The sequence below is a fragment of the Equus caballus genome, chromosome 21, assembly GCF_041296265.1.
Source record: "Equus caballus isolate H_3958 breed thoroughbred chromosome 21, TB-T2T, whole genome shotgun sequence".
Taxonomy (NCBI): domain Eukaryota; kingdom Metazoa; phylum Chordata; class Mammalia; order Perissodactyla; family Equidae; genus Equus; species Equus caballus.
In genome coordinates, this window is record NC_091704.1 from 27,128,562 (window position 1) to 27,154,539 (window position 25,978).

Sequence of the window (25,978 nt, forward strand, 5' to 3'; positions counted from 1 at the left end):
TGAGAGTCACTCCATCTCACAGGGGAATCCCATCCTCCTGGATGTCTTTAAGGCATCTTTGTCTGTTCACCAGTTAAGTGTGGAGCCTCCGTCATCAGAGTCTGTCCTGTTATTCCATTCCCCAGCTGGAGAAGGAAAAGATTAGGATTATTAGTCTGTTTGCTTCTCTTCATATTTGGGGGTACTTGTGGGAGTTCTCAGGCTTTTTCTGTCACCAGTACAGTGAGGAAGAGGCCATATTGGGTTGGGAGCTTTGCCATGTTGTGAATGCCACTCTGCTCCAGAGCCTTTCCTGGGCCTCGACTTTGTGACATTTACAACATCTGTATGTGGCCCTTCCTTATTTGTTTGCTTCTGTGAGATTGTGAGGGCATTTCTTTGACCATTTATTTTACCTTCTCCAGTATTTGGAGGGAGATTCTACCAGGCGGCTTTCTTCTGCAGCTTTCTGACTGTTGCTTCTTTATGTTTGTCCCTGGCTTCTCTTTTTGTGTCCTAAATGTGGGTGCTCCCTGCGATACTACCCTTTGCCATGTTTCCTTCTCTATTATTTATCACAGAAATTTATTCTGCTCCCCTGTTATCACACCTCTCTTTATTTATAGCTAATGATGACCTTAATCCTGAGCTCTGATTCTGGTTGTTTCTCAAAGGTGGCTGAACATTTTCACTTGTATTAGTTTGCTAGTGTTCCTGTAACAAAGTACCACAAACTGTTTTAAACAATAAAAATGGTTTAAACAGTAGAAATATATTGTCTCACAGTTATGGAGGCTAGAAGCTCAAAATTAAGGGGTTGGCAGAGCTCTTTCCTTCTGAAGGTGTGAGAGAAGGATCTGTTCCAGGCCTTTCTCCTTGGCTTATAGATGGTCATCTTCATGTTCATGCTACATTCTTATATGCATGTCTGTCTCCAAATTCCCCATTTTCTAAGGACACCAGTCATATTGGATTAGGGCCCACCCTAATGACTTCATTTTAATTTGATTACCTCTGTATAGACCCTTACCCCAAATAATGTCATATTCTGAGGTACTGGGGGTTAGAACTTCAATATATCAATTTTAAGGGGACACAATTCAACCCATAACACTTGATTATTCACCTATGCCACAAATATTTTCTGCCACATGTCAGACAGTAGTCTAGGCACTGGGAACACAAAGATAATGAGGCTCAGTCTGTTCCCTCTTAATGAGTGGAAAGATAAGAATTGATAAACAGGCATTTGCGATACTGTGCAACAAGTACTATTATAGATGAGACAAATCATGATGAGACCACCTTAGTGGGGCACCTAATCCTGACTGATGCAATCAGGGATGACATCTCAGAAGAAGAGGTGCTTAATGCTGGATCCTTCCCAATAGGGTACAATAATTGCATAATTGGTCTCTCTGCTTCCAAACTACACCCTCAGTCACCCAGCCCTGGACTCTATCACCCAATTAATCTTTCCAAGCATCATTTTGAGTTAAGACATTCCCTGGTTGAGAAACCTGTAATGACTCCTCATTGTCAACTGAAGGAAGTCCAAAATAATTCTTAAGCCTGACTTTTGGTTCCTCCACAATCAAGTACCACCATTGGAATCTACCTTTCCTGTCTTGATTTTTTCATTGTTCCCTTCCTTCACTCTGTACATTACCAAAACAGACTAAAAAATATTCTGGAAACACACTTGGTACTTTTCTCTAATTTCTTGAAGGCAAGATTTTTGTTTTGTTTTCTACTATGTCACTGGCACTTAAAACAGTGCTTGGTGTATAACAGATACTTAAGAATATTGGTTGAATAAGAAAATGAATGAATTTTCTCTTGGAGGTCCCTCTTCTTGTGATGCATGCCTCTCCCCCCCTGCAGTGCACACATTTTTGCCTATTGAAATCTCATTCTCAAGGCCCAGCTTACATGTCCTCTACCTCCATGATGCCTTTCTTCTGGGTCACATGTGCCAGGTGTGAACCTTCACTCCTAGAGGCTGTGGTATTCTGTGTGAACTATTTGTGTGACCCCCACATTCTGCTTTGCATTTTAGATGTCTGTGTAGGTGTTTATTTTTCCTGCCAAATGAAAGTTGTTTGAATTCAGAGACCATATTTTATAAATAATATTGTATCCTGCTCAGCACTTTCTTGCACAATAACAGATGCTCAAAAAATGCTTTTTGTTTAAAGAGGAAATGTATCAGGGGAGTATTGCATTCATTTGAAAAAACATGGAGAAGACCTAAGGGATGGAGCATTATGTCTGGCCCTATCATCTTGCCTCGTTTTTCTGAGTTGACATGTTAAAGTTCATTCAGCAGATATGTAATGAGCACCTGTTCCTCTTAAGGCATTGTACTAGGACTTAGATTACAAATAGGAATTAAACTGCCCTTGAGGTACTTATCACTTCTTTTGACAGAAAAATGAGTTCCCATTGGTCCCAGTGGTCCCTTATCTGTTAGTCTGGTGGGTCATACATATATGGTGTTATATTTTCTAGAGGCATCCTCCTGTCCCCTCCTACCCAGCACTGAGTTTTACACCTGCTGGTGATTTGAGCAGGTCCTTTATTTACCCTAGGGTTCTCTGACTCTTCTCTAAGTTTGCCTGGTCTCTCCAATTCTAGAATGCTGCATTGGGACCACAGACTTGGCAAGGATACTGGTTGCTGTGCTTAGCCCGGGAGGCCCTCTGTTATCACAAGAATAATAGTAAGCACAGTAAATAGCACATATAACATTGTGCTGTAGGTTTTACATGAATTTTACTTCCTAGTGGGGGCTGTTGCTTGTATCATTGGTTTCTAGGATTCCTTCGTTTCTAACAAGTTGTCATATTAACATGTTGAGGTTGTTAAGTGAACATCTGAACTAAGGATTGTCTGCTGCTTTGCTCAAACTCATGGGTCATGATTGTGCTGCAGAGCGTGAGCCAAACAGAAATGCAATCTGAATTAGTCGGGAGGGTCATGCATATATAGTGTTATATTTTCCAGAGGTGTCTAATTTTAATAGGTCCCTCTATTAGGGGAAAGCAAAGAAGTGAAAATCAAGATGAAATAATGGAATAGTAAGGAATGGAGGGGACGGTAAAGATATTTGTTTTGAGCTCCTGCTTGACATGGAAATTACAACTCTTAAACCTGATTGAAGGACAGTCCTGAGTCTATTCATATAAAGAAGGTGTTAATATGTACTACCATGTCATTGTTATTGGGGGGTGGGAAACACTCATTTTATTTAGACATGCCAAAAACCAGTCAGAACAGCATAAGTTCATGGAAGTGGTATAACAACAATTACAAGTGTGAGTTCAATCCTATGCTGTGTTTATAGATTTATGGTATATGTGTATCATTATTGAGACTGTAGCACAAGATAATTCTAAATAGCAGATATATAAAAGTCACTAGAAAGTCTTACAGTGCTGCAAAGCATAGTTAACTTATTAGTCATGTTTTGTTTAAAGGAAAAAAAATCAAGATTAGGGGCTGGTCCGGTGGCACAGTGGTTAAGTTTGCACACTCTGCTTCAGCAGCCTGGAGTTTGCAGGTTTGGATTCCGGACATGGACCCAGCACCACTTGTCAAGCCATGCTGTGGTGGCATCCCACATAAAATAGAGGAAGATTGGCACAGGTGTTAGCTCAGTGACAATCCTCCTCAAGCAAAAAGAGGAAGATTGGCACCAGATGTTAGCTCAGGGCCAATCTTCCCCTCATACACACACACACACACACACACACACACACACAAATCAAGAGTAGTTTATCCTGAGCACATATCACCAGGATGAGCAGAGAGCATTAGATGGATGGGCTCGCTGTCAGAGCTTTAGTTCATATTTGAAATGTCACTGCAGGGTAATCTCAAGTCACAATTACAGCAGACCTTATTTCTCAAAGCTAACCCCTTCTTCCTTGTGGGCTAACCATTCTTCCCCCTTATTTCAGGCTTCTCCTTCCTCCCTGAAGCCATGTGCTTCACCATGTGGCTGTGGGCTCAGGGTAAATACAACACTGATTATCCTCCAGACACCACTGAGGTCCCAATCCTTTATCAGTGCTTGGTTTGGATATTGGCATGTGTGATTCAGTTCTGGGAAGGGGCAATTAAGGGGCTTCTGGGGAGCATCCGGAAGGATTTTGAAGCTCCTAAAAAGAGATACAAAGAAAAGACCCTTTTAAACCACTGTATGAAGGTGTATGGGAATGTGGTAATTGGGATGACTACCACTATCTTTCTCCACAAAAATGACGAAACAGAAACTAACCAACTCAGAAGAAATTTCCCTACCCTTGGACTTCTTTTTCTATGAGATAACTCATCTCCTTACTAGTTACGTCATTTTGAGTTGAATGTTCTGTTACTTGCAGACAAAAACATCTTCCCTGATACTTTAACATTCCCATTTGACAAAAAGAAAGTTAGATATGTAGTATCTTTATTTGATATTTGTCTTGATCAGTTTTGTTTGCCTAAAAGATAAAGCTTATGTTTTAATTTTCTGTAATTTACTAAGACCTAAGATGTAGCAATGATCTTCTCTTTCACGGTTGCTGGAGAACCTTACGCGTATTTCATCCTGGAAATAGGTTAGTTTCTTTATATCTTGGGTGTATGTGCTGACTCAGAGATCTGCTCCCAGACTGCACATCTCTTACAGGTCGTTTTGAATCACCAGAGAACTCTTTTCCAGTATTGTTTGCACCTTCTCCTCCTACCCTTCTTGACCCAGATCCTTGACATTTCCAGGTGACGTTCTTAACTGAATCCTTTGTCATGAATTTTGTGCGTGTTCCTTAAATTGTGGTATTGTCATGTCTGAGAATCGTTTATGCAGTTTTCAGAAGTTCCCAAACCTGGCCCATAATCAGAATCTTCCCAGACTTACTGACCGAATCCAAATCTCTCTCCAGGTGATTCTGATTATCAACCAGGTCTGGCAACCACTGATATAAGGGTTATCGAGGACAGAAAAATTGTACTGACCTGATCCCATACCTAAGATAAATGGGTTCAAACCTCGCTTGACAAGGTAAACAATGTAAGAACAAAATTTTATTTCTTTATAGCTTAATTTTTAATTTTCAATAAAGGTTTCTTTATTCTTTAGAGTGATGAGAACCTATTTCACTCAACTCTAATCTATGAGCACCCTTCTCCATCCCCCCGTCAGCAAGTTAGAAAAAGCTTATGTAACATCAAGTTAATTGAGAGGAGGAGCCCGTTAGTCCTCGACATCCTATGTCTACATTGCCATCCTGAGACATCCAGGGTCCCTTCAGGTCTCTGGCCACTTGTCCCTGCAGGTCTGTGTTGTTGCTATCTGCATGACTCCTTCATTTTCTACAGCTCTTCTGCAGTACTTCCCTGCTTGTCAAGGGTGCTCAGAAGTCTTTCTGCTGCTCTTGCACCACCTGGAACAAGAGAAACTCACCATGGCTGCCTAAGGCCCCACCAACCACCTGTTCCATCTCTACCCAGGCAACACAGCCTGACCCCTTCCGCTCTCTGTTGCCATAATCCTACCTGGCCCCTTGCCAGGGCTTATTGTCCCTTTCCCTGAGATCTGCACTGTAATTGCTTTCCCTCTGACTCTCCCCTCCCCCAAGCCTGAAGCGTGCTCTTCTGTGCTTGGGAGGCATGGAAACCTCAGAGGTTTCCTCCCAAATCTCTTGTCTATGCCCTCTTCCTTCCGAGGGGAAACTCAAGTTTTTATACATGTATATGAAACCTTAGGATGAAATGCAAGATCCTGTATGGTAGGTGTAACGAACATGTATTTTTGCTTTTGCAGTGTGTGTGCATGTGCGTGTGCATGTATTAGAATACAGACACATGTATATAGTAATTAACAAGATTGAAAATCTGTCATTGGAAATAATTTTTCACTAAGTTCATTTCATGTTCTAGATTCACATTCTTTTCATTGGAGTTTATAATAGGTGGTAAAGATAAAAAGGATTTAAACTAATATGCTGAAATGCACACATCTAAATGAGTGTTTTCTCCAAAACAGTCATCTCAGGCTCCTATACATTTATTCCACTAATATTGCCTTAGCCCTAATCATTTCTGTTTTTTTTTTCCTTTGGAACTGTCTTCATTTTACAAACCATAAGTTGGAAATGTTAGTGGTGAATTATCATGAAACCCACTTCCGCTGCCCCCATTCCCATCCCACTTATCAAGATATAGCTCGGCTTGTCTATGTACCTTCAAAACCACTCTTAACTTATGGTTAGTTATGACCTTGATCTTTAGAAACAATAGACAAAGATTTTTCTCCCTTAATGCCATTTAAATGAAATTCTGAAAAACTCTATGTTGATTTGTGAAAGAAAAACTCAAAAATTGTTTTCAACAACAGCATCATTGAATTCAATGTATAATTACAAAATGATTACTCTGAAGCAAACCACTCTTGTTTGGATGAATAAATGTTGGTAGTTTACTTTAAACCAGTGAGTTTCAACGGGGGATGAGTTTGCCCCCACCCCCACCCCGGGGAACACTTGGCAGTTTCTGGCGACCTTTTTGGTTGTCTCAGCTGGGCAGGGGGAGTTCCTGGCATCTAGTGGGCAGAGGCCAGGCTTGGTGCTGCACATCCTACGGCGCTGAAGGCAGCCCCCACAACTAAGAATTATCTGGCCCCAAATTCAGTACTGCTGAGGTTGAAAAGTCCTAGTTTAAACAAACAAATGATTACTTTGTAGTCATCCGTCACATTTTAATATGCTTAAAAGCTTCTGGTCCCCTCCCCCCAGCCTCAGTCTTACTAGATCATGCCATGGAGCCAACTCAAGCAGCCTCATCTTTCCGTCCAGCGCTCAGGCTCACAACCTCTTTGAGGCTTTGTTTCTGCCTTAAGTACAGAGGGTGGGGTGGGAGGGGGAAACCCGTTCCAGTGAGAAGAGAGGCAACAGGAGAATACACAGGAAACACACAGATTGATGTCCAGGTGGAAGTTTCCCTGGCAATCTTTGAATTCTTCCTGAGAAATTTATTTATTCGCTCCGAGTTGTTTTTCCCACCCAAGCAGGCAGGGGCAGAGACTCCATCTGAACGTTGGTTTTCCAGAGTCGTAACCCAGAGAGAGGCTGACTGTGCAGTACCTTCACCTGGGAAGTTGTTGCATCGCCTCCACCGCCCCGTTCTGCCTCACTGCTGAACTTCCCTCTAATGAGCCAAGGTTGGCTGCCTTTTCCTTTTGCTCTCCAAGCCCACCCCAGTCTCCTCCTTTGCTACACCGTCTGCATTTGAAGGCGAGTTTTCCTTATCTGTTCTCCGATGAGCAGTTATTATTTCTGTGGTTGATTTGCCCTGTCCCGCTCTCCTCCTTTTCTTTGTACAAGGGTAAAGTTTCAAACCACCACCCCAACATGAGGCCAGACGTGGTTTTCCACAGGAAGGTCAGTTGTTTTGTTCTCACCCTGTGTCCTCAGCTCCACCAAAGACCTCTATCCCTATGCTGGCGCCTTCCTGTGGCTCGTTAGAGTTTATATGTCCCTGAGCAACATCTGGGGCTACCCAGATCTGTTCTTGCAGGTTTGTCCCTGATGTCTGATTTCCAAAGCAGAGATCAGTGGGGAGCCCAGAACCTCCCAAACATCAAAAGAGAAAGGGAAATCCATATGGCCCTTTTCTTGGATCATTGACATGCCCTAGGAAAGCCATATGATGACTCTACCTCTCCTTTCTCTCAGGGAGGGTGTCCCCAACATGTTTTGCAGGGTTTGGGTAAATCTCTACATTTGGAAATGGTTAGCCATGGTTTTAGATTTAGGGATTCCTGACAGGTACTGCCTATCACAAGCAACTCTAAGGTCCCATCCCTATCTGAATGAACTCTAGCAAGAAGTTTTCCCAGATGAGTTCTGCCTTCTGATTCCTGTTGAGATAGTGTTGAGCAAATGGACAAAGTGATCAGATACCTTAAGCACATTCTCTGGGTTCTGGTGTTAGTGTCTCTGTGGCTGTGGATAGTCTCCAGGTAAGCTGCCCTTTGGGAAGGGCCTTCTCCTGTAGGCATCAAGCACACTTCTCACATTTGAACTTGACTTTTTTTTTTTTTTAAAGAAAGCACCTGAGCTAACAACTGTTGCTAATCTTCTTCATTTTTTTTTCCTTCTTCTCCCCAAAGCCCCCGCAGTACATAGTTGTATATTCCAGTTATAGGTCCTTCTGGCTCTACTATGTGTGACACCGCCTCAGCATGGCCTGATGAGCGGTGCCATGTCCATGCCGAGGATCCGAACTGGCGAAACCCCGGGCCACCAAAGCAGAGTGCACGAACTTAACCGCTTGGCCATGGGGCTGGCCTGAACTTGACGTTTTTAATGTAGGTCTACAGAAGCTGGTCTGGGCAGATTAAGTTCCTTCTTTACCAAATGCCCTGTTCACTGTGTGATACTGTCAAAAACAAGAAGCAGAATCCGTGGGTCACTTGCAGGTGCTGGGCAATGGAATACCAGCGCGAGTCCCCCATCAACAAGCTCCTGTTTACTTTAATCTTGCCACATATTTTTTGAGGCCTTTGGAGGCAAGTTGAGCTCTGACAGGGAACTTTTTCCTCTTCCCTTATAGCACCTCCCTTGTCTCTTCCACCCTTAGTGGAGGTATGGTGATTTGTTTACTGTTTTTGAGTTTTAAGTCTCTGTTTCACACATATGACAGCCCTGACTTTTCTGGCATTCCAGTCCTGAAATTTTATGCCATTCAGTATTTTAACTTGATTATTAAGGTCCCAGTTCTGTGATCAGCTAGAAGATGTCTCTAGACTTTCATCACATAGAACAAGCTTCTTCCCACTTCTATGTACCATTGTTTAGTAATCAAGAGTCCATGTTAAATCATGGTAAAGGTGGGGGAGATGCCTGGCTCTAGTCCAGGGGTAGCACTATATTTGAGGGACAACCCAGGATGCTCCAAATTCAGTTGTTAACAATTTCCTAGACCAATCCCTGCAATGTAATATTGGCATCCAATCCATCACTGTCCCAGCTTGTAAGGAAATTCTGAGTTGTTTGTGTTCAGTACCAACAAGGTAAAGGGATCAGGTTTTCTTTTCAGGCCCCATCCCCACATAATTATGCACGTTCCCTCTCTTCTGGTGGACCCACAAGTGTTAAAGACTGTTGGATAGCAGGTTATCTACAAGCAAAGGATCAGTGAGAGAGTCCACACTCCAGAAAGCTTGGGCTAATGGCTCCCTTTCCTGCTTCTCCAGTCCCCCTTCTCTTTCAATTGCTCCTCTGATTACCTTCCTCCTCTTCCTTCATCTCAGTCTTGTGTGATCTTTGGGATTAGAGAAACCAGCTCTGTTTGCTGCCTGAGAATATTTCTGGCATGCATTAGACTGTGGTTTCTTTGAGTCTTTGTGTTTTGGTGATGAGGGCTGGGGAGAGGAAAGTGGTGGAATGAGTGAAAAAAGAGGAGGTGGGAACTGCCCAGAAAACAGAGTAATACTTTGGAATGTAACCCCACCATGTGCCATATAGAATTAGACTCTTTTGCTCTGATTCTGAATAATTTAAACAGCATTATTTTGGCAGATTAATTATGAGAATAATGGCTTGACGTCTGTTATATCAGTGGTTAAGGTGAGTGGGGAAGTAGCTTTTATCAGGGTCTAAAACACTCATGCCAGAACAGATGGAAAACATCACGGGAAGAGTCATGTGTAATCTTGACATACCAGCTTGTAAAATGAAAGTAGTAGTATTTTCTCTTCGTTTGTTCCATAAGCTGCCATTCAGCTGTACTAGATAGTTTGGCAAGATGTTTTCCAATTACATTAGTACAACTTATCTCTACAGATGACAATATCTGACTTTGATTGAATGTTTATTCTTTATCAGATTCTGGGCTCTAAACTATACAAACATATATTACCTCACATGGTCCTCGAAACAACTCTGTGAGTTAGTTTATTTTTACCTTGGTAGGTTGTAGAATCGCCATTTTACAGACAGGAAGTTGAGCTTTAATTTTGCCCAGGGTCACACAGCTATTAAGTGGTGGGATTCAGACCACGGTCTTTGTGACTCCAGAGCCCCTGCTTTTACACCCACATCACACCTTCATTATGGAAATGATCCACAGGAAAACAAGAGTTCGGGCTGGCTCTGCAGGACCCTGGCATCACCACAGCCAACCTGGAGTCTGAATGCAGCTTGAGGACTCTGGATGTATCAGATCAGAGGCATGCTGAGCTGCCTCCCTGGACTTGGAGAGATCCTCTGGAGGGGATGGGCCCTTGAGGAATGAAGATAAATCCCTCTTTTGTGTGTGTGTGCATTTGTGTATGGGGTTTAAATAGGAATGTCCCAGCAAAGATGTAACTGATCCCATTTTTTTTTCCTTTAAAATATTTTAATTCTTTTTGGATAGGTAATATATTCACATGAGTCAAAAACCAAACATTATAAGGTCTTCCTTCCACCCCTTCAGCCCAGTGTGTACCCCATTCCCTTTCCCATGGATATCTTTTCAGAGTTCCTTTTATGCTGATGCTAATATAAATGAATGTAAATGTATATTCTTACTCCTTTCATTCTTTTCTATATAAAGGCAGTCATTTTAAAATTCTGTACCTTCCTGTACTTTTTTCACATAAGGATTTATCTTGGATATCTTTCCATATCAACACATGGGGAGCTTCCTTATTCTTATTTACAATGGCGTAATATTTCATGGTGTTAGATGTGTTATCATTTATTAACCACACTCCTTTTAATGGACATTTGGTTGTTTCCAGGCTTTCTTCTTACTGATTCAATGAAAACCTTGAGTATATGTCATTCTGCATATGTGCATGTATATCTACAGGATAAGTTTCTGAAAGTAGGATTGCTGGGTTAAAAAATATGCATTTACAATTTTTACTGATAATGCCTAATTGCCCTCACTAAGGGTTATACTACTTTGTACTCCCACCAGCAATATATGAGTTTCCCATAGTCCTGCCAACAGAGGTAACACATTTTGGGATTTTGTCCCATCTGACGATAAAAATGTTTGGACTTTGGCCCATCTAATGTAAAAAAATTGTATATTTCTTACTATGATTAAAGTTAAGCAACTTTTCATCCTGAAGATTCATTTGTATATCCTATTCTGTGAAACTTTCCCATTTTTTCTTGGTTTATACATCTTTTTAACAATTTCTTGGAACTCTTTATTTGTTAGAGAGAGTAGTCTATGATATGAATTGAACTTTTCTTTTCCTGTTTGTTATGTGGCTTTTTACTTTCTTCTTATGGTCAAATTTGTTAGTCTTCTCTTATGTCTTATAGATTTTAAATCAAAGTTAGAAAATCCTTTCCAACTTCAAAGTTATAAAAGTGTTCTCCCTACTGTAATCTAGTACTTTCATGATACTAGTTTTCTGATTTAAATCTTTGATCTAATTGGAGTTTATCCATGTTTGGATCCAACTTTTTTTTTGTCAGATGGCTATTCAGATGTATCCACCATTTATTGAATAACTGCTGGTAATTCAGTGCCCACTGGTTTGAGTTTCCACCTTTATCAAATACCATATATATATATATATATGATATGGTATACATATGGTATATGATGTATATATGATGATATATATATATGAGATATATATATATATATATGAGCAACGTCAGCATCGTGGCAGAGTGAGCTCTTCCCTTGGACTCTCCCCTCTAAGATACAACCAAAAGGACATTCATACACCAACAGAGGACATATACACATCACAAAAGATGTCTGGGAGACTCACACAGCCATATGCCTGAAAATGGTGGGGCTGGATCCTCTGGAGGAAGTGGAAGGTGATCCACAGGAGCTCTGTGGAGAGAGACAAGCTGCGGCAATGGGAAGCGCACAGGTGAAAAGGGTGCCCTGTCCCCACCTGGTACTCCAGCCCCAGAATTGTCCAGAGCATGGTGTGGTGAGCATAACAGTGGTGGTGGGGAAAGTATGCAGGTGAGGGAGGTGCCCTATCCCTTTCCAGCACTCCAGCCCCAGGATCATCCAGAGCACTGTGCAGAGAGCTTGGCAGTGGTGGCGGGGAAAGGGAAAGTGCACCGTCCTGCAATGGCCCAGAGCTCTGTACGGAGAGACAAGCAGGGGCTAGGGGAAGCACTGGGGAAGGAGAGTACCCCTCCCCCTGCCCAGTGCTCCAGATCTGCCATAGATCAGTTGCTCAGAGAGAAAAGCAGTCAGTGGCTGGCGCTGGGGAGCCCCTGCTCATGAGGAGCCCAGAATACACAGCCCCTGATCCCCATCGTGTGGAGGTAGATGGCAGCTGTGACCAGATAAGGGCACCATGAGGAAGCAAAAATCTACTCCATCAAGCAGTATAAGTAAGTATATTAAAGCTCTAGACCAGAAGGAAAGAGACAAGTACTCAGAAACCAACCCTGAAGGAACAGAAATCCATAACCTAGATGACAAAGAATTCAAAACAGCTATCATTAAAAAACTCAACAATTTACAAGATAACACAGACAAATTAACAAATTCAGGAGCTTGAAATCAACAATACAAAGAGACTAGGCACCCCTGTGTTCATTGCAGCATTCACGATAGCCAAGACGTGGAAGCAACCCAAGTGCCCAACGACTGATGACTGAATAAAGAAGATGTGGTATACACATACGATGGAATACTACTCAGCCATTAAAAAAGACATAATCGTCCCATTTGCGACCACATGGATGGACCATGAAGGCATCATGTTAAGTGCCATAAGCCAGACAGAGAAAGACAAGCACCATATGATTTCACTCATATGTGAAATATAAACAAACTTACAGACAAAGAGAACAATTTAGTGGTTACCAGGAGGAAGAGGCGGGGAGGGTAGGCACAAGGGGTGCAAGGGCACATTTATATGGTGTTTGACAAATATTAATGCACAACTGAAATTTCACAATTTTACAAACTATTTAGACCACAGTAAAAAAAAAATTTTTTTAAAGAAAAATATATACATATTTAAATGGTTTTATTTTAGAATGCTAGAAGAAAGTCTGAATTTTCCTGTTACTGACCTTAGGGTTTCTTTCTTATTGTGGTAAAATTTACCATTTTGACTGTTTTTAAGTGTACAGTTCAGTGGCATTAAGTACGTTTGTGTTATTGTGCAACTGTCACCACTGTCCATTCCCAGAGCTTTTTCATCATGCCACCGTATGAGTTGGGAATCAATATACTATTCATTTTATGACACACTATCCATTTGTAAGGTGTATGCTGATTTCGGAGATGTGAAAATGTAGGAAAGGGTACATCTTAGAATTTATGAAATGCAGTTCTAAATTCCCAAATGTATTTGGTGTATTTCTGGACATTCTGTTCTGTCCCCTTGGTTTGCCTCTTTCTGTGCCAGCGGCACACTGTTTTAATTATTCTAGATTTAGAATATCTTTTAAGTTATAATAGAGCTAGTTTCCCCTCACTGATCACTTTCAGAAGACTGCTTTTTGTAACTGTTCTTGTCTACCTGTTCAGAAAATCTAGGCAACTTCTCCTTGGATCTTGTACATCTTCTTTGCCTCCCTCTTTCTACCTCTGTTCCACTTAAATTGTAAAAACTTGCGTATAGAACACCTTATTATACCTGAAGATTAGCTGTAAGTCTGGATCAGAGGAGCTTCTTTGAAACTTTGTGTATGTTCTCGATGTTCTTTATCTGGGTTTTAGCATTGCTATGGGAGGTGCAGTCCATTCCTGATGTGTGTTGTTGCCATAAAAGAGATGCTCCTGTATGTTCCTGAAATCATTTACTCCTTTTGTATCTTGTACATAGAATGTCAGCCTTTAGAGTGAAGTAAGCATCGTCCTGATAATGCCAAAAAATCTTAAATGTTTGCAGCTGCATCAGGGTTTAATGTATTTCACTAATGCATTTACCCTCAATAAGTTTATTGTTTTGCCAGTTATTCCTATTAAATTTTTAGCATTTTAAATATTGTGTTGCTATAAACTTGGCTTTATTTGCATTTATAGATCATACACACATTTCTTTTTTGTTTTCCTGAAGAATCCATTTTAAGAGCCAGTAAATCCTGTGGAAAATGGCCTTCAGTGATCTTACGTCGAGGACCATGCGTCTTTATGATAATTGGATCAAACATGCTGGTAAGTAACCAAATTTCCTAATTGAGCCTCATTCTTTCTTTTTTATGTCAGATTTCCATATTTAATAGCATTTCATTGGAACGGAATGAGAGACTTTGCAGCTTAATACTTCCTCAAAGACACCCCAAATATTGATTTTTATTACTAGTTAGTGAAGAGGAAGTACAAGGGTTTCATTACAGACATGCCCAAAGACAGAGCTACACAGATGTCCAGTGCGATGTTTATAACAGTGAAAATAGCTTTAGTATCTAGTGAAGGGAATTGGTTAATAAATGATGGTGCATTCCAACTCGGGAGCCACTAAAAGTGATTTTGGAGGCACAGTGTTCCTTGGCTGTTTTCTGCCCTAATGCTCCTAAGGGAAATAACAGTTTCTGCCCACAGTGGCTGCCCCCATGGTGCTTCTTGATGGGAAGAGCTGCATCCCCCAGGGGTGCATCAGAAGGGGCAAGGAGCGTTTCCTAGGGTAACCCCTGAGTAATTCTGAAATGCCTGCCTTCTCCCCTTGCCCATTAAAAAAAAATCAATGTTTTAGAAGAACATTTAATACTGTAGCAGGAAGTTTAAAATACATAAAATGAAAGCAGGTTATAAAACACCACATGTATTTCTTCTGTGAGGGTTACCAGTTATCTCTGGGTGGTAGGATTATGGGTAATTTCTGTTTACTTATCTATGTCTGTCTAGATTTTTTAAAACCACTAAATGTATGTTGCTTTTATAACTATTACAACACTTTTAAAATATAACAAAGGTAAAAATTTTTTAAATAGGGAATCAGAGCATTTTAGAGCTGAGATGGACCTAGATATCATCAAAGCTAACACCTCATTTTAGAGCTAAAGAAAATGAGGCCCAGAGATGTGGCCTTCCCAACATCATGGTTAGTTCTTGGCAGAAAAGACTAAAACCTATGTTTTCTGATTAGTATTCTGGTATTTCACATTTGAATTATTTTATGCATATCCACCACCATCACCACTTTAGATTAGTTCTTCCTTATCAACAAGAAATGGCAGGGGGCAGGCCCCTGTGGCCGAGTGGTTAAGTTCATGCACTCTGCTTTGGCGGCCCAGGGTTTCACTGATTTGGATCTTGGGCGTGGACATGGTGCCACTCATCAGGCCATGCTGAGGCAGTGTCTCACATGTCACGGCTGGAGGGACCCACAAGTAAAAAAAAAATACACAACTATGTACCGGGGGGTTTTAGGGAGAAAAAAGGAAAAATACAATCTAAAAAAAAAAAGGAAATTGCATGTTCACCAAATTCAGGAGGAAAAAGTGCCATCTTTTAGCACCTACCACAATTGAAATTATATTCCAATTTACATTGATTTTTTGCAAAGATACACTGTTTCATGGTTGCCATCTTTCTCAGTAGACTGCTAGAGACCACTTTGATTTCACTAAAAAAAGTCCCGGCAGTTTTGCCCCTGAAGAATGCCAAGGATCTAAAAGAGATCTTGTAAATAGAGACGCTGCGCTCTGCTAGGGGAATAAGGGAGAGTGACTATTTCCATATTTTCTTCTTAGTTTTCAACTTAATGTAGTGATGCAGAGAACATATAGGTTTCTTTAGAGGTCATCCGTTTCTGAAGGTTTACCGTAGTTCTCATAAATTCAGTATTTAATTTAAATACTATACTTTTTGTTTTGTTCTAATTTTTTTTTTTTTTTTTGAGGAAGATTAGCCCTGAGCTAATATCTGCTGCCAATCCTTCTCTTTTTGCTGAGGAAAGCTGGCCCTGAGCTAACATCCGTGCCCATCTTCCTCTATGTTATATGTGGGACGCCTACCACAGCATGGCTTGCCAAGTGGTGCCATGTCTGCACTGGATCCGAACCAGCGGACCTTGGGCCGCTGAAGTGGAACATACGCACTTAACTGCTGCGCCACCAGGCTGGCCCCTGTTCTAATGGTTTTTATTTTTATTTTTTCAAATACTAATATTTTAATTGCTTTTCAAAGTAGATATGTACCTTGCTACCTGAACTCTCATGATTTGAACTCGGGAACCAACCCAAATAGAACAGATCCCTTGCTATCCAGCACGTGCTGCTCACTATCTCAAATGCAGGAACCCAAGAGATAATCAATATCCTAACTCAAGAGCCAAATAGAGTTAGATGATGATGAGTATTTACATAGTGCTGGAAGTCAAAAGTGTTTTAAAATGAACTACTTCTGAATTCCACTTCCACTTTTATTCATGAGTCAACTCTACTTTTTATGAGGAATACTTACATTGAAAAGCTGAGTAATATTAGGTCAGAAAAAGGAATGACAAAGGAGTGGAGGTGATTAGAGAGACACAAGACGAGCCCTGGAAACAGCATTGCAAACAGTGCAAGGAAGAGGCCAGGAAGAGGCAGGGAATACTACCTGTCTGAGTTTGTTAATTTGAAGTCTTGAGAGAGGAGGGTGGGTATGGGGATGTGTGACGAGAAGACCTAGATTTACGTTCTGATTCTCCTGTGGACCAGCTATGTGATCTTGAACAAGTTATTTATTGTCCGCAAGTTTCAGTTTCTTTGTTAGCAAAACAGAGATGAGAATGATACCTACCAGCTGCCAGATAATATGCGTGGAAGTGCTCTGTTATTTGGGAAGTATCCCAACACAAATGGTGGTGGTGGTGCTGGTTACAGATGATTGATAGAGCATTTTTGTCTTTAAATACTTTTAATAAAGCATATCACTTTTTAAAGAAGTTTCTTCACATATTTTTTCCTGTCAGGACCTTGAAGGGTTAAATGTTCTGTGTTGAGATTTAAGAGAACACTATCAGATGTAACAGGAGAGGGTTTTGCTTCTGCTTAGTGTGGTATTGATCTCTGAGAGCCCTTAGGAATCATTTCTGGCCGTCTTGGTCCAGTTTTACTTTGCTTACCCTGGGAAGGTCAGAGCCCATGATCAAGGGCCAAGAATTTCAAGTGTATTCTTGGCTTTGGCTCTAATCCTGAGTAGCCTTCAGGAAACTTAGTGATATTCGTTGGTTTTCTGATTGCCAGAGAAGTGGTGGTCATGCCTAGTTGTTTCATGTGGAAAATTCCACACCTAGAGAATTTAAAAATGGTTTAATTAATACTTAAGCTATAAGAGGATTTATTATGATTCTTAGATATGAAATGTCAAATTTTGAAATAATGCTATAGTAGCATTTTGGGCTATAGAGAAATGAAAACATTTTTAATGTTTAAAAAGCACCTTTCCTTGTGTTTGGATAGTAATAATAACTTTTCAGACTTAGTTGTGATCGTTTTGCAAGAAGATGGAGTCTGTAAGACTGCTGCCATTTTGAACCTTTAGTACTACACAGGGTGCTAGAGGTACACCTTGGCTTTTCCTTATATCTTCTTCATCTTATTGGTACTTGGAATTTCAGAGAGAGCTCTTTGAGCTAGTACATGCTACTTCCAAAGAGAACACTCTCTTACAAGGAGTTGATGGAAAACTCCTTAATGTTCTATATATGTGGCACTTGTGCTTCGCCTGTACTTTCTCTCTGGAACACTCTTAGAGAAGATTTATCAGGCTAATAATGTCAGAACTTTGATAATCACTGGGGTATGGACTCTCAGACACCTTTCCTTCCCATCCTCTGCTTTCATCTCGGCTCTACTCATGACACTTAAACCCAACTCTGATGACCAAAATAGAAGGTGCATCATCAGCCTTTTGTCTCTGGGGAAAACAGGGCTCACCTCACCCCTGAACCTTTTGTAGTTTGTGGAATCACAGACTGAGTCCAAATTAACTTTAAATATTGCCAAGCAGTCCCCTCTACAATCTCCCTATCAAGTTACCATCCATTCCTGAATTGTAGATTTCTCATCATGGGGACGCTGCTACCTCACATGGAAATGGGCTCTCTGTTCAGAAAGGTGTAACTGTTGCTGAGAGAAGGAAGGAAAAATGAACAGTTGTCAGAGTCATGAACATTGTGTTGAAGACTTCGAGTTTTATTTGGTCAGTAGAGATAGCTGATTTCAGCAGAGGAAGAATCTGAGCAGACCTGTACCTTTAGAAAGTGAGTTTCGCTGTTGTGTGGAAGACAGGATGTAGCAGATTGGATCAGGAGGCAGGGAAAACACATGAAAGACCACTGCAGAGCACCTGGTGAGGGATGCTGAGGCCCTGAAGGGAGGTGAAAGAAGCACACCGAACCCCTGGATCTCAGCTCTGACTGTTCATTGTGGTCAGGCAGCTTTTTTTTAAATATGTGATATCGAACCTGAAGTGAGTTTGCTCACCCGTTGCACAGCAAGCCAATCTCTGACACCAGCTGTCGTGGAAGAAAGTAGGAATTTTATTATTGCACAGCACTGAGCAAGGAGATAGGGCAGCTAACGCTGAAATCCAAATTCCCCAAAAAGCTAAAAGGAAGGGTTTTTATTTGAGGTTTTAGGTAGGGGAGGGGGAGCATATGGCCTTGCTGGTCAGAGCTTTCCCACCAGCCTGTGTTTGGCCTTGAGACCCTTGCAGAGAGGAGAGAGCCTGTGACCTTGCTGGTCAGCAGCTTTCCCACCAGCCTGTATCTCTTTGTGGGGAAGAGATAGTGAATCCAGGTGCTTGTCCTTGGTGGTGTCTGTCTCCATGGAGGATAGTGGATTCTGGAGCCGGGCAGCCAGGGAGCAAGCAGTGAATGAGTGTTTTGGTTTTAACCTCATATATGCTGGGTTTAATGTAGGGAAACTGATATCAGGGTCGGTATCATATGGATGCCTGAGACCCATACCCTGGGATTCTGATTTGGTTGGACCAAGGTCATTTTTGGCCATTTGATTTTTAAATACTCCAGAGGTGATTCTGCTGTGCTGACAGAATTGACATCTGCTGTAATAACAGCAGCAACACTTACTGAGCACTTAGGCTGTGCCAGCTGTTTACATACAAGAAGTCACCAAATTGTCTGTGAGATACATGCTGTTTTATGCCCAATTCACAGATGAGAAAACTAAGCACAGAGAAGTTAATGACCCCAGGTCACATAATGAGTCAGTAGGAGGGCCAGGATCTGAACCCAGGCCGGCTGACTCCAGAGCTTTGCTCAAATAGGATAAAAAAGCTTGGTGTTTTCTTTTATTATTTGCTTGGAAAATGATATGAAATTAAATTAACTAGCTTTTCTCAAAGGACATAATCTATAATCTTTTTTGATCTCTAGACCTTGAAAGCCTCACACAGGATTTTTTTGAAAGGTGTGTGCTTAAAATGTTAAATTACAGGAAAAAGTTATTTGTTTTAAAGTTATTTTCTTCTGCTTCCTGAGCCAGCCCAGCATGCTTTTTTTGGCTTGTGTTCTTTCTACTGCTACCAGTGGAAGAACAGAAAGGTGACATCATTTGATTTTTTCCCCCCTGCTGAGTCAATGAAACAATAAAATAAAATATATTTCTAGTTCAGGAATTCCTTTACTGACACTTAAAAAACCTCTAGTTTTCAGTCATATATGTGGTATCTGTTAATAACAGAAACATTTAAAATTGCTTATAAAGAATAAGAAAAAAAAGAAAAATCATCCATACTGTCACCATCCACAGGTGAAAGGTTAATATCCCTTCAGAAGACTTCTTTTGGTACAGATTTTAAGTCTTTATTTCATTGGAGATAAAAACTAGACATATTAATATTATTTACGATATTCGTGTATTTTCAGTTTGGATTACTCACTGATGGTAGAAATCCAGCAAAATTTGATCAGTTCTGATCCTGTCCCTTGGTCTCCAGTTGTGTGATGACTTTTATTTTCTGAGACTGGTGAGGTACAGGCCTGTGACCAGGGTTCCTCGTGGCCTTTTTAGTTGCACGTGGTACCCGGATGTCCTGGGAAACTTGCTAAAGGGGAGGAAGGGACCTGATAGAAGTAATAAAAGACTTCAGGGACATGTACTTGGATAGCTGATTTCAAAGCTTTTCCTGATCTAAAACTGTGACAATGTTAATTTAACAAATTTTTTTAATTTTGAGAACTTTGTGTTTTTATGAATGTCAGGAAGCTTTTGTGGAATTTCTGTTTTGTACATGAAGCTTTACTAAAATGGTTCCTGCTAAGAGCAGCAGTGACTTCCTTTTGTTAAATCCAGCCACACTTTTCAGTCCACGGTTTACTTTCCCTCTTGGCCACATTTGATGCTTTGACTTCTTCCAAAAATTCACTCTCCCCTGGGCTTCGGGATCGCTCTTTGGTGGGTTTCCATCTCTCTCTTCAGCAGGGCCTTCCCAGGCTTCTTTACAGGTTTCTCTCTACCACTCCTCCTTGAGTGTTGAGTCCTCAAGCTTCTGACTTCAGCACGTACTCTCCTTACTCTACCCACTTCTCCTAAATCAGTTTCTCCACTTTATTGTTCATCTTTTATGTGATGGCGAGCCAAACCTGCATCTCCTGGCTAGATGTCTCTCCTAATTTCTGGACCCATATATCCAGGTGCCTAGAGGGGGTCTCCATATGAATGATTTACAGGCACCCCAAGTGTAAGATGTTCTAAAGCATAAGTCATCTCTCCTTGACCAATCTTCTTCCTTATCCTGTATTTCTAGTCTCAGTGATGGTATAGTTACCTAAACAAAAAATCTCAGTGTTTTTCTTAACTTCCACTTGTCTCTCATTCCCCTTGTTTAACCATTTTAAAAATTTTTATTTTCTCCCTCCTTACTGTATCTCAGAATGATCTGATCCTATTTATCTTCCCCTATCACTGTCTAATTTTTGATGGTTTAGTTTATAAATGTATTTTAGCAAAGGGCTATCTCTCCCAAACTGTGTTCCACAGAGTGTTAGTTCCACAAGTTGTTCAATGCTATTTGACAAAAAAAAATCAGGGTTCCATGGCCAAATAAGTTTGAGAAATGTTGCATACACAGTTCCTATCTTGGCAATTCACAATGAACATGAAGCACTAAGAAATCCTGCCAAAAAGCAACTTGTTTGTTTAACGTAGCATTCCCAGTAGTCTCTCCCAACTTGTTGTGGAAAAACTTTAAATATCTTGCTTCCATTGCATATTTTGGGACATGCTTATGTAGGATATGAGATATGGAACACACTCATTTTTCAACCAACCAGTCAGTTTTCTGTCAACACTTGTGGAGTAGTCTCTCCCTTCCCTGCTTGTTCCTGGGGCTTCCTTTTATCGTATATTAAATTCCTAAATAGCTTGGGATTCGTTTTAGAGTTGATAGTTGGCTTATTTATTTTTCTGAGATAGGGCATCTGTCAGTTTTTTTGAGGGAGGCCCATTTGAGTGCAGAATAAATCATTTAATAGCTAAAGCCATGCCTTGGTACATCTGAGTGTCAAGAGTGAGCGCTCTAGCAATAAAATTGAAGCCAAGTGAGTCATCAGTCATGGAGTCGATTGAAGAAATTTTTGCATCAAGTATAAAATCAGACTTGAAGGGGTATTTGAAGGTTTTTTTAGTAATTAGCTACATTATTAGCAGTTTAAGTGAGCAAGGGCTGTATTCCCCCCACCCCTCTTTCCCAATCGATGAAAGTGATGGTATTTAGCAACCCAAGTTTCATCAAGACTCAATTTTGAGTCAGATGCACCTGGAAACTTGTCCATACTTATTCCCTTTTTATTGCTCTGGCTTCATGAGGCAATTTGGTAAAATTACACCTGAACTACTTAAGATTGTAAGATTAATCACATTTTATCTTGAGTTGCAATTTTTAGTTGACCTAATTCTCCTGGCCTGGAATGAGCCGTGATAGGTGAATTTCTTTTTACACGGTTGTGAGGCTAATACATTTTTTTGCTCAAAATATCAGATTGGTTAGCCCACATTTTGGACACTAGAACTCACACTTTAGATACTTAGATGATACAAAGGTCTCTTTCAATTCTATGATTGTATGATGCAGTATATTTGGAAATGTCTCAGTTTTCTTGGGGAAAGCAGAAAGTTAAGAAATAGCAAAAATAAACCTTTTTATATATAAAAGAATGTCTGGATGGAGAAACTCTAAAATGTTATTAGTGGGTATAGATGGATGGTGGAACTTTGCTTGGTGTCTTCTGTCCTCCAGATCTACTCTGCACCCTGTGCGGGGCCCTGGAGAATGACCAGTATGGACTATATCCATGGGCTTGCTCCCTTTCCCTCTGGTTTCTGGATGGGTTCAGCCAATGGAGAGCCCCAGGAGACTGGAGAGAGGAAGGAGTGTGGTGTTTGGGTATGGATTCTCCTGGCCTCTTAGTTGCAGAATTGCCTTGTGCTGGTTGAATCCCTCAACTGAAGGTCATAGCTCCTCTCCAGGAGGGCTTCTCCATGTAACCCTCTCCTGGGTTCTGAGAACCGCTACCTCCCTTTTCCCTTGGAGGTCTAGGGTAGTAACAGCCTCACTGTTTCTAGCCCCATCATTATTCCTGGTGATTTCCCTTTACCCTTCCTGAAGATAGTAGTGATCATTGCCCAAATAGTCCACTGTCAACATTAAGATCTAGGTGCTCACTTAAAGAAGTACTGGTTGCTGTCAGTTATCTCTTGGCTAAGAGGCTGGGCACTTACATCTTGTTTTTCTCTTAGATCCAAGAGTTGAAGACTGGCTCCTCATGTCCTCGCCTCTGCCACAAACCATCATCCTGGTACTCTATGTCTATTTTGTCACTTCTCTGGGACCAAAGCTCATGGAGAATCGAAAGCCCTTTGACCTCAAGAAAGTGATGATAACGTACAATTTTTTCATAGTACTCTTTTCTGTGTATCTGTGTTATGAGGCAAGTGTCTTCAGTATTCCTAATGGGAGAATTTTGCTTGGGTCTTCCTGTTTATCTGTCATGTTTCTTGTTGTGACTGTAAGGGTAACTCTTCGAGATTTAAGGAATTTTAGAAACTTGCCTCACTAGAGCAGGTATTTGCCAAAAAGTTGTTATGGGTAGATCAGATATTGAACTCCTTAGAGGCCCTCTGTATAGTCTTCCTCACAGGTAGTGAGAAAAGTTAACATTAAGCCAAGGACTTGCATGTAGCTACCTTAATAGGTGATTGAATGAATCCATAAATGTTAGTTTTGAGGAAACTCATGCTGAGAGAAATTAAGTAACTTACTAAAAGTAGCATAGTTGGTAAGTGGAGGACTGATATTTGAATCCAGGTCTGTCTGACATCAGAGCTCATCCTGACTCTGTAATGAGTTGCTATCATCACGGTCAAGACCTTTGGTTTCTGCGTGCTCTGATGAGCTAGAAGGTGAAGTTTTGGTTGGTTTAGCTGGGTTTTATGGGGACAGAGAACTTAGACTCATACAAAGCAGTAGGTGAGGGAACCTGTACCTTAAATGTCAGAAAGAGAGATGGGGATCTTCCAGGACCCAAAAGCAGACTCATGGATCCTTGTTCTCCCCCTCTGCTATTAACATGCCTCAGCCACCCTCACTTACCTGCTTTTCTGGGGTTCCTTGCTTCTTTTCCAATACTGGCTGGCTTCCTCATCTTCTGCTCCTTATTTACTTCATCTACAGCACAGCCTGCGCTTCCTCCTACCTGGGTCTTGCTAGGGCCCAGTGTGGCCCCCTGGCCTCTCTTGACACCGTAGCCTCTGCTTATGTGCCCTTCCAATCTGATTCCTGCCATGAGTCCACCTGATCCAACACCTTAAGTCTGCTCTGGCATCGTTTCTCACAGGGCTCCCTGAAGTCTGGACTTACTTTGATGCCTTATATGTCTTCTACTTTATTTCCAAAGTTAACTCACAAGCCACTTTTACTGTCCTTTCTGGAGAATGAGTAACTGAAAGGGAAGGAGTAATAGAGATGGGGAGCAGAGAAAATGCATGCTCTTAGCACGTTCCCAGACATAGGATATAGCCTACTGTAGGACAGTGTTAAGAGCAGACTTAGAAGCCAGGATACCAGGGGCTAGTTAGTCTCAGTTATGCTACTAACTAGCTGCCTGATTTTGAGCAAGTCACTTAACCTCTTTGGGCCTCCATTCTCTAAAGTCAAGATCGAACCAAATTTTCTCTCAAGTCCCTTCAGGCTCTGGTGTTCTTAGGTTCTGTGTCTGAGTCTGTCATTGATTGTGATGTCCCCAAATATATGTCTCAGGCTTGGAAAGAATCCAGTTATAACCAGTCAGTTTTAGTTCCTATTTTAGCAATTATAATATAAAAGAAGGTTTGAAAATATCTGAATTTGAAAGTTTCTATCTCCCGTTAACTGCTAATACTTGAGTTCCTTGTATGCCAGTTTTGGGGTTTATTACCTGCCAAGTATACATTATTACTCTTTCTTATTGCTAGCCTGAAATATAAACACATATGTCAAAAGCTCCACTGACTGTTGGAATGTTCTTTAGACTTCGATCAAGAAAGCATTAAGTTCCACACTTGTTTAAACAGACTTTTGCCAGCTGAGCAGCATGTCCTCTCCAGGACACGTGGTTTATTGGGTGGAGCACGATTGCATTTGGTATTCAGAGTAAACCTCTTCACCAGGGATGTCAGGGTAAACATGAACAAGGAGAAAGGGAAGTACATCAGACCAAGGGAATCCACAGTGATGGTTTGAATGTGCTAGTTCCTTGGCACCAGTCGGACACTAGAGAGACCAATGAAGACCCCACAGAAGGCCAAGTCACACAGCTTCTCCTTTTCAGTGCAGTGCTTGTTGGGGGTGGGGTGAAGTGGAAAACCAGTCATCCCAGTTTAAGAAAGTGGGCTGAGGGTATTACTTGCATCAGTCAGAAGTGAGTCTGAGCACCAGAGAATATGAGGATGCTCGCTGACAGATAAGGACTTTGTAAAACAGAATTAGCTATTTCTGGGCCATGTCGCCTTATTCCTTTGAGAAAATTTATTGACTTGTTTTTGAAAGATATTTTTCTCACCCATGAAATATATGTTATACTTTTCTGAATCTTAATTTTCATGATTTCCCAACTTACCAAGTTAATAGTGTGATTAAATTATATTACAAATCAAGGTAGGAGCTAGTATCAGAAAAGGGTGGTATGTTTCTAAACACGACAGTCTAAATATGGTTATTCTTTCTCCTTTGCTTCTTTTCTTTTCACCATTAAAATATCGTACTGATAATGCCTCATGAACTTTTGCTTTTAGAAGTTAATTTATTTTAAAGTTGTCATTTTAGCTTTAATAGTAGTTAAAAATAGAAATTGAAAATGTACTTCAATGGCAGAAAATGACAGAAGCATTATAGCGAGAAAGAAGACCTTCTCAGGAAGATGTTGGCACTTGTGAGACTGGGAAGTCAGAGAAGAGAAGAATTGATCATATTGTCAGAACTCTAAATTAAGCCAAACATTTAATATATGCTTTAATTTAAAGTTAGAGCCCTTAGTTTTTCATGTTCAGATGTTGTTTTAAAAACAGAGCTTCCCACTGTCACACTGAAAGAATGTCAATGTAATCTTTGAATCATGGCTCAGACTTATTAACAATAGGCTTTTTCTTCTCACCACTAGTCTAAGGTCACTTGGTGGGTGTGTTGGAATTAAGGCTTGCCAGATTGTACTCTTATTGTTAAGATTTTCCTTGCTTACTTGTCATGTGAATCCAAAGCAAAACTAATATCTGAGTCTTGTGTTTAGTGAATCTTGATTTTAATAGGCACAGATTACCACTTCACATTACACCCACTAGCCAAGGACAGTAAAAATCCAGTTGTTGCAGCCATCTTATGAGTACATTGAGCAATTTTGGTTTACCCATTTATTTACTGACTAATTGGGAAGATTGGAAATCACTAGAAAAGAGCGAATTTGGACCTGATTATTCTCTTTAGAGTACACCAACATGTGCACAGGCATATATAGATATACATGTATGTACATATACTGCTATATATCTACCGGTACTCGCTGTTTAAGCAAAACACTCCCAGTGTTTTATTC

At 40.8% G+C, this 25,978-nt stretch overlaps 1 protein-coding gene across 5 annotated transcripts in view; it reads left to right on the forward strand.

The window, feature by feature from the left end:
- Positions 1 to 25,978, forward strand: part of ELOVL7 (ELOVL fatty acid elongase 7) — a 79,420-nt gene that overhangs the window by 33,646 nt on the left and 19,796 nt on the right. For 2 of the 5 annotated variants that reach the window (XM_023625641.2, XM_070246242.1), the window contains exons 2-3: positions 14,018 to 14,115; positions 22,653 to 22,843. In XM_023625641.2, coding sequence (XP_023481409.1) covers positions 14,052 to 14,115; positions 22,653 to 22,843 — 255 coding nt within the window. In that variant the 5' untranslated portion in view covers positions 14,018 to 14,051. Of the gene's footprint in view, positions 1 to 4,907; positions 5,027 to 14,017; positions 14,116 to 22,652; positions 22,844 to 25,978 lie in introns of those variants that run through there. The other 3 variants (XM_023625643.2, XM_070246244.1, XM_070246243.1) reach the window with 2 other exon arrangements.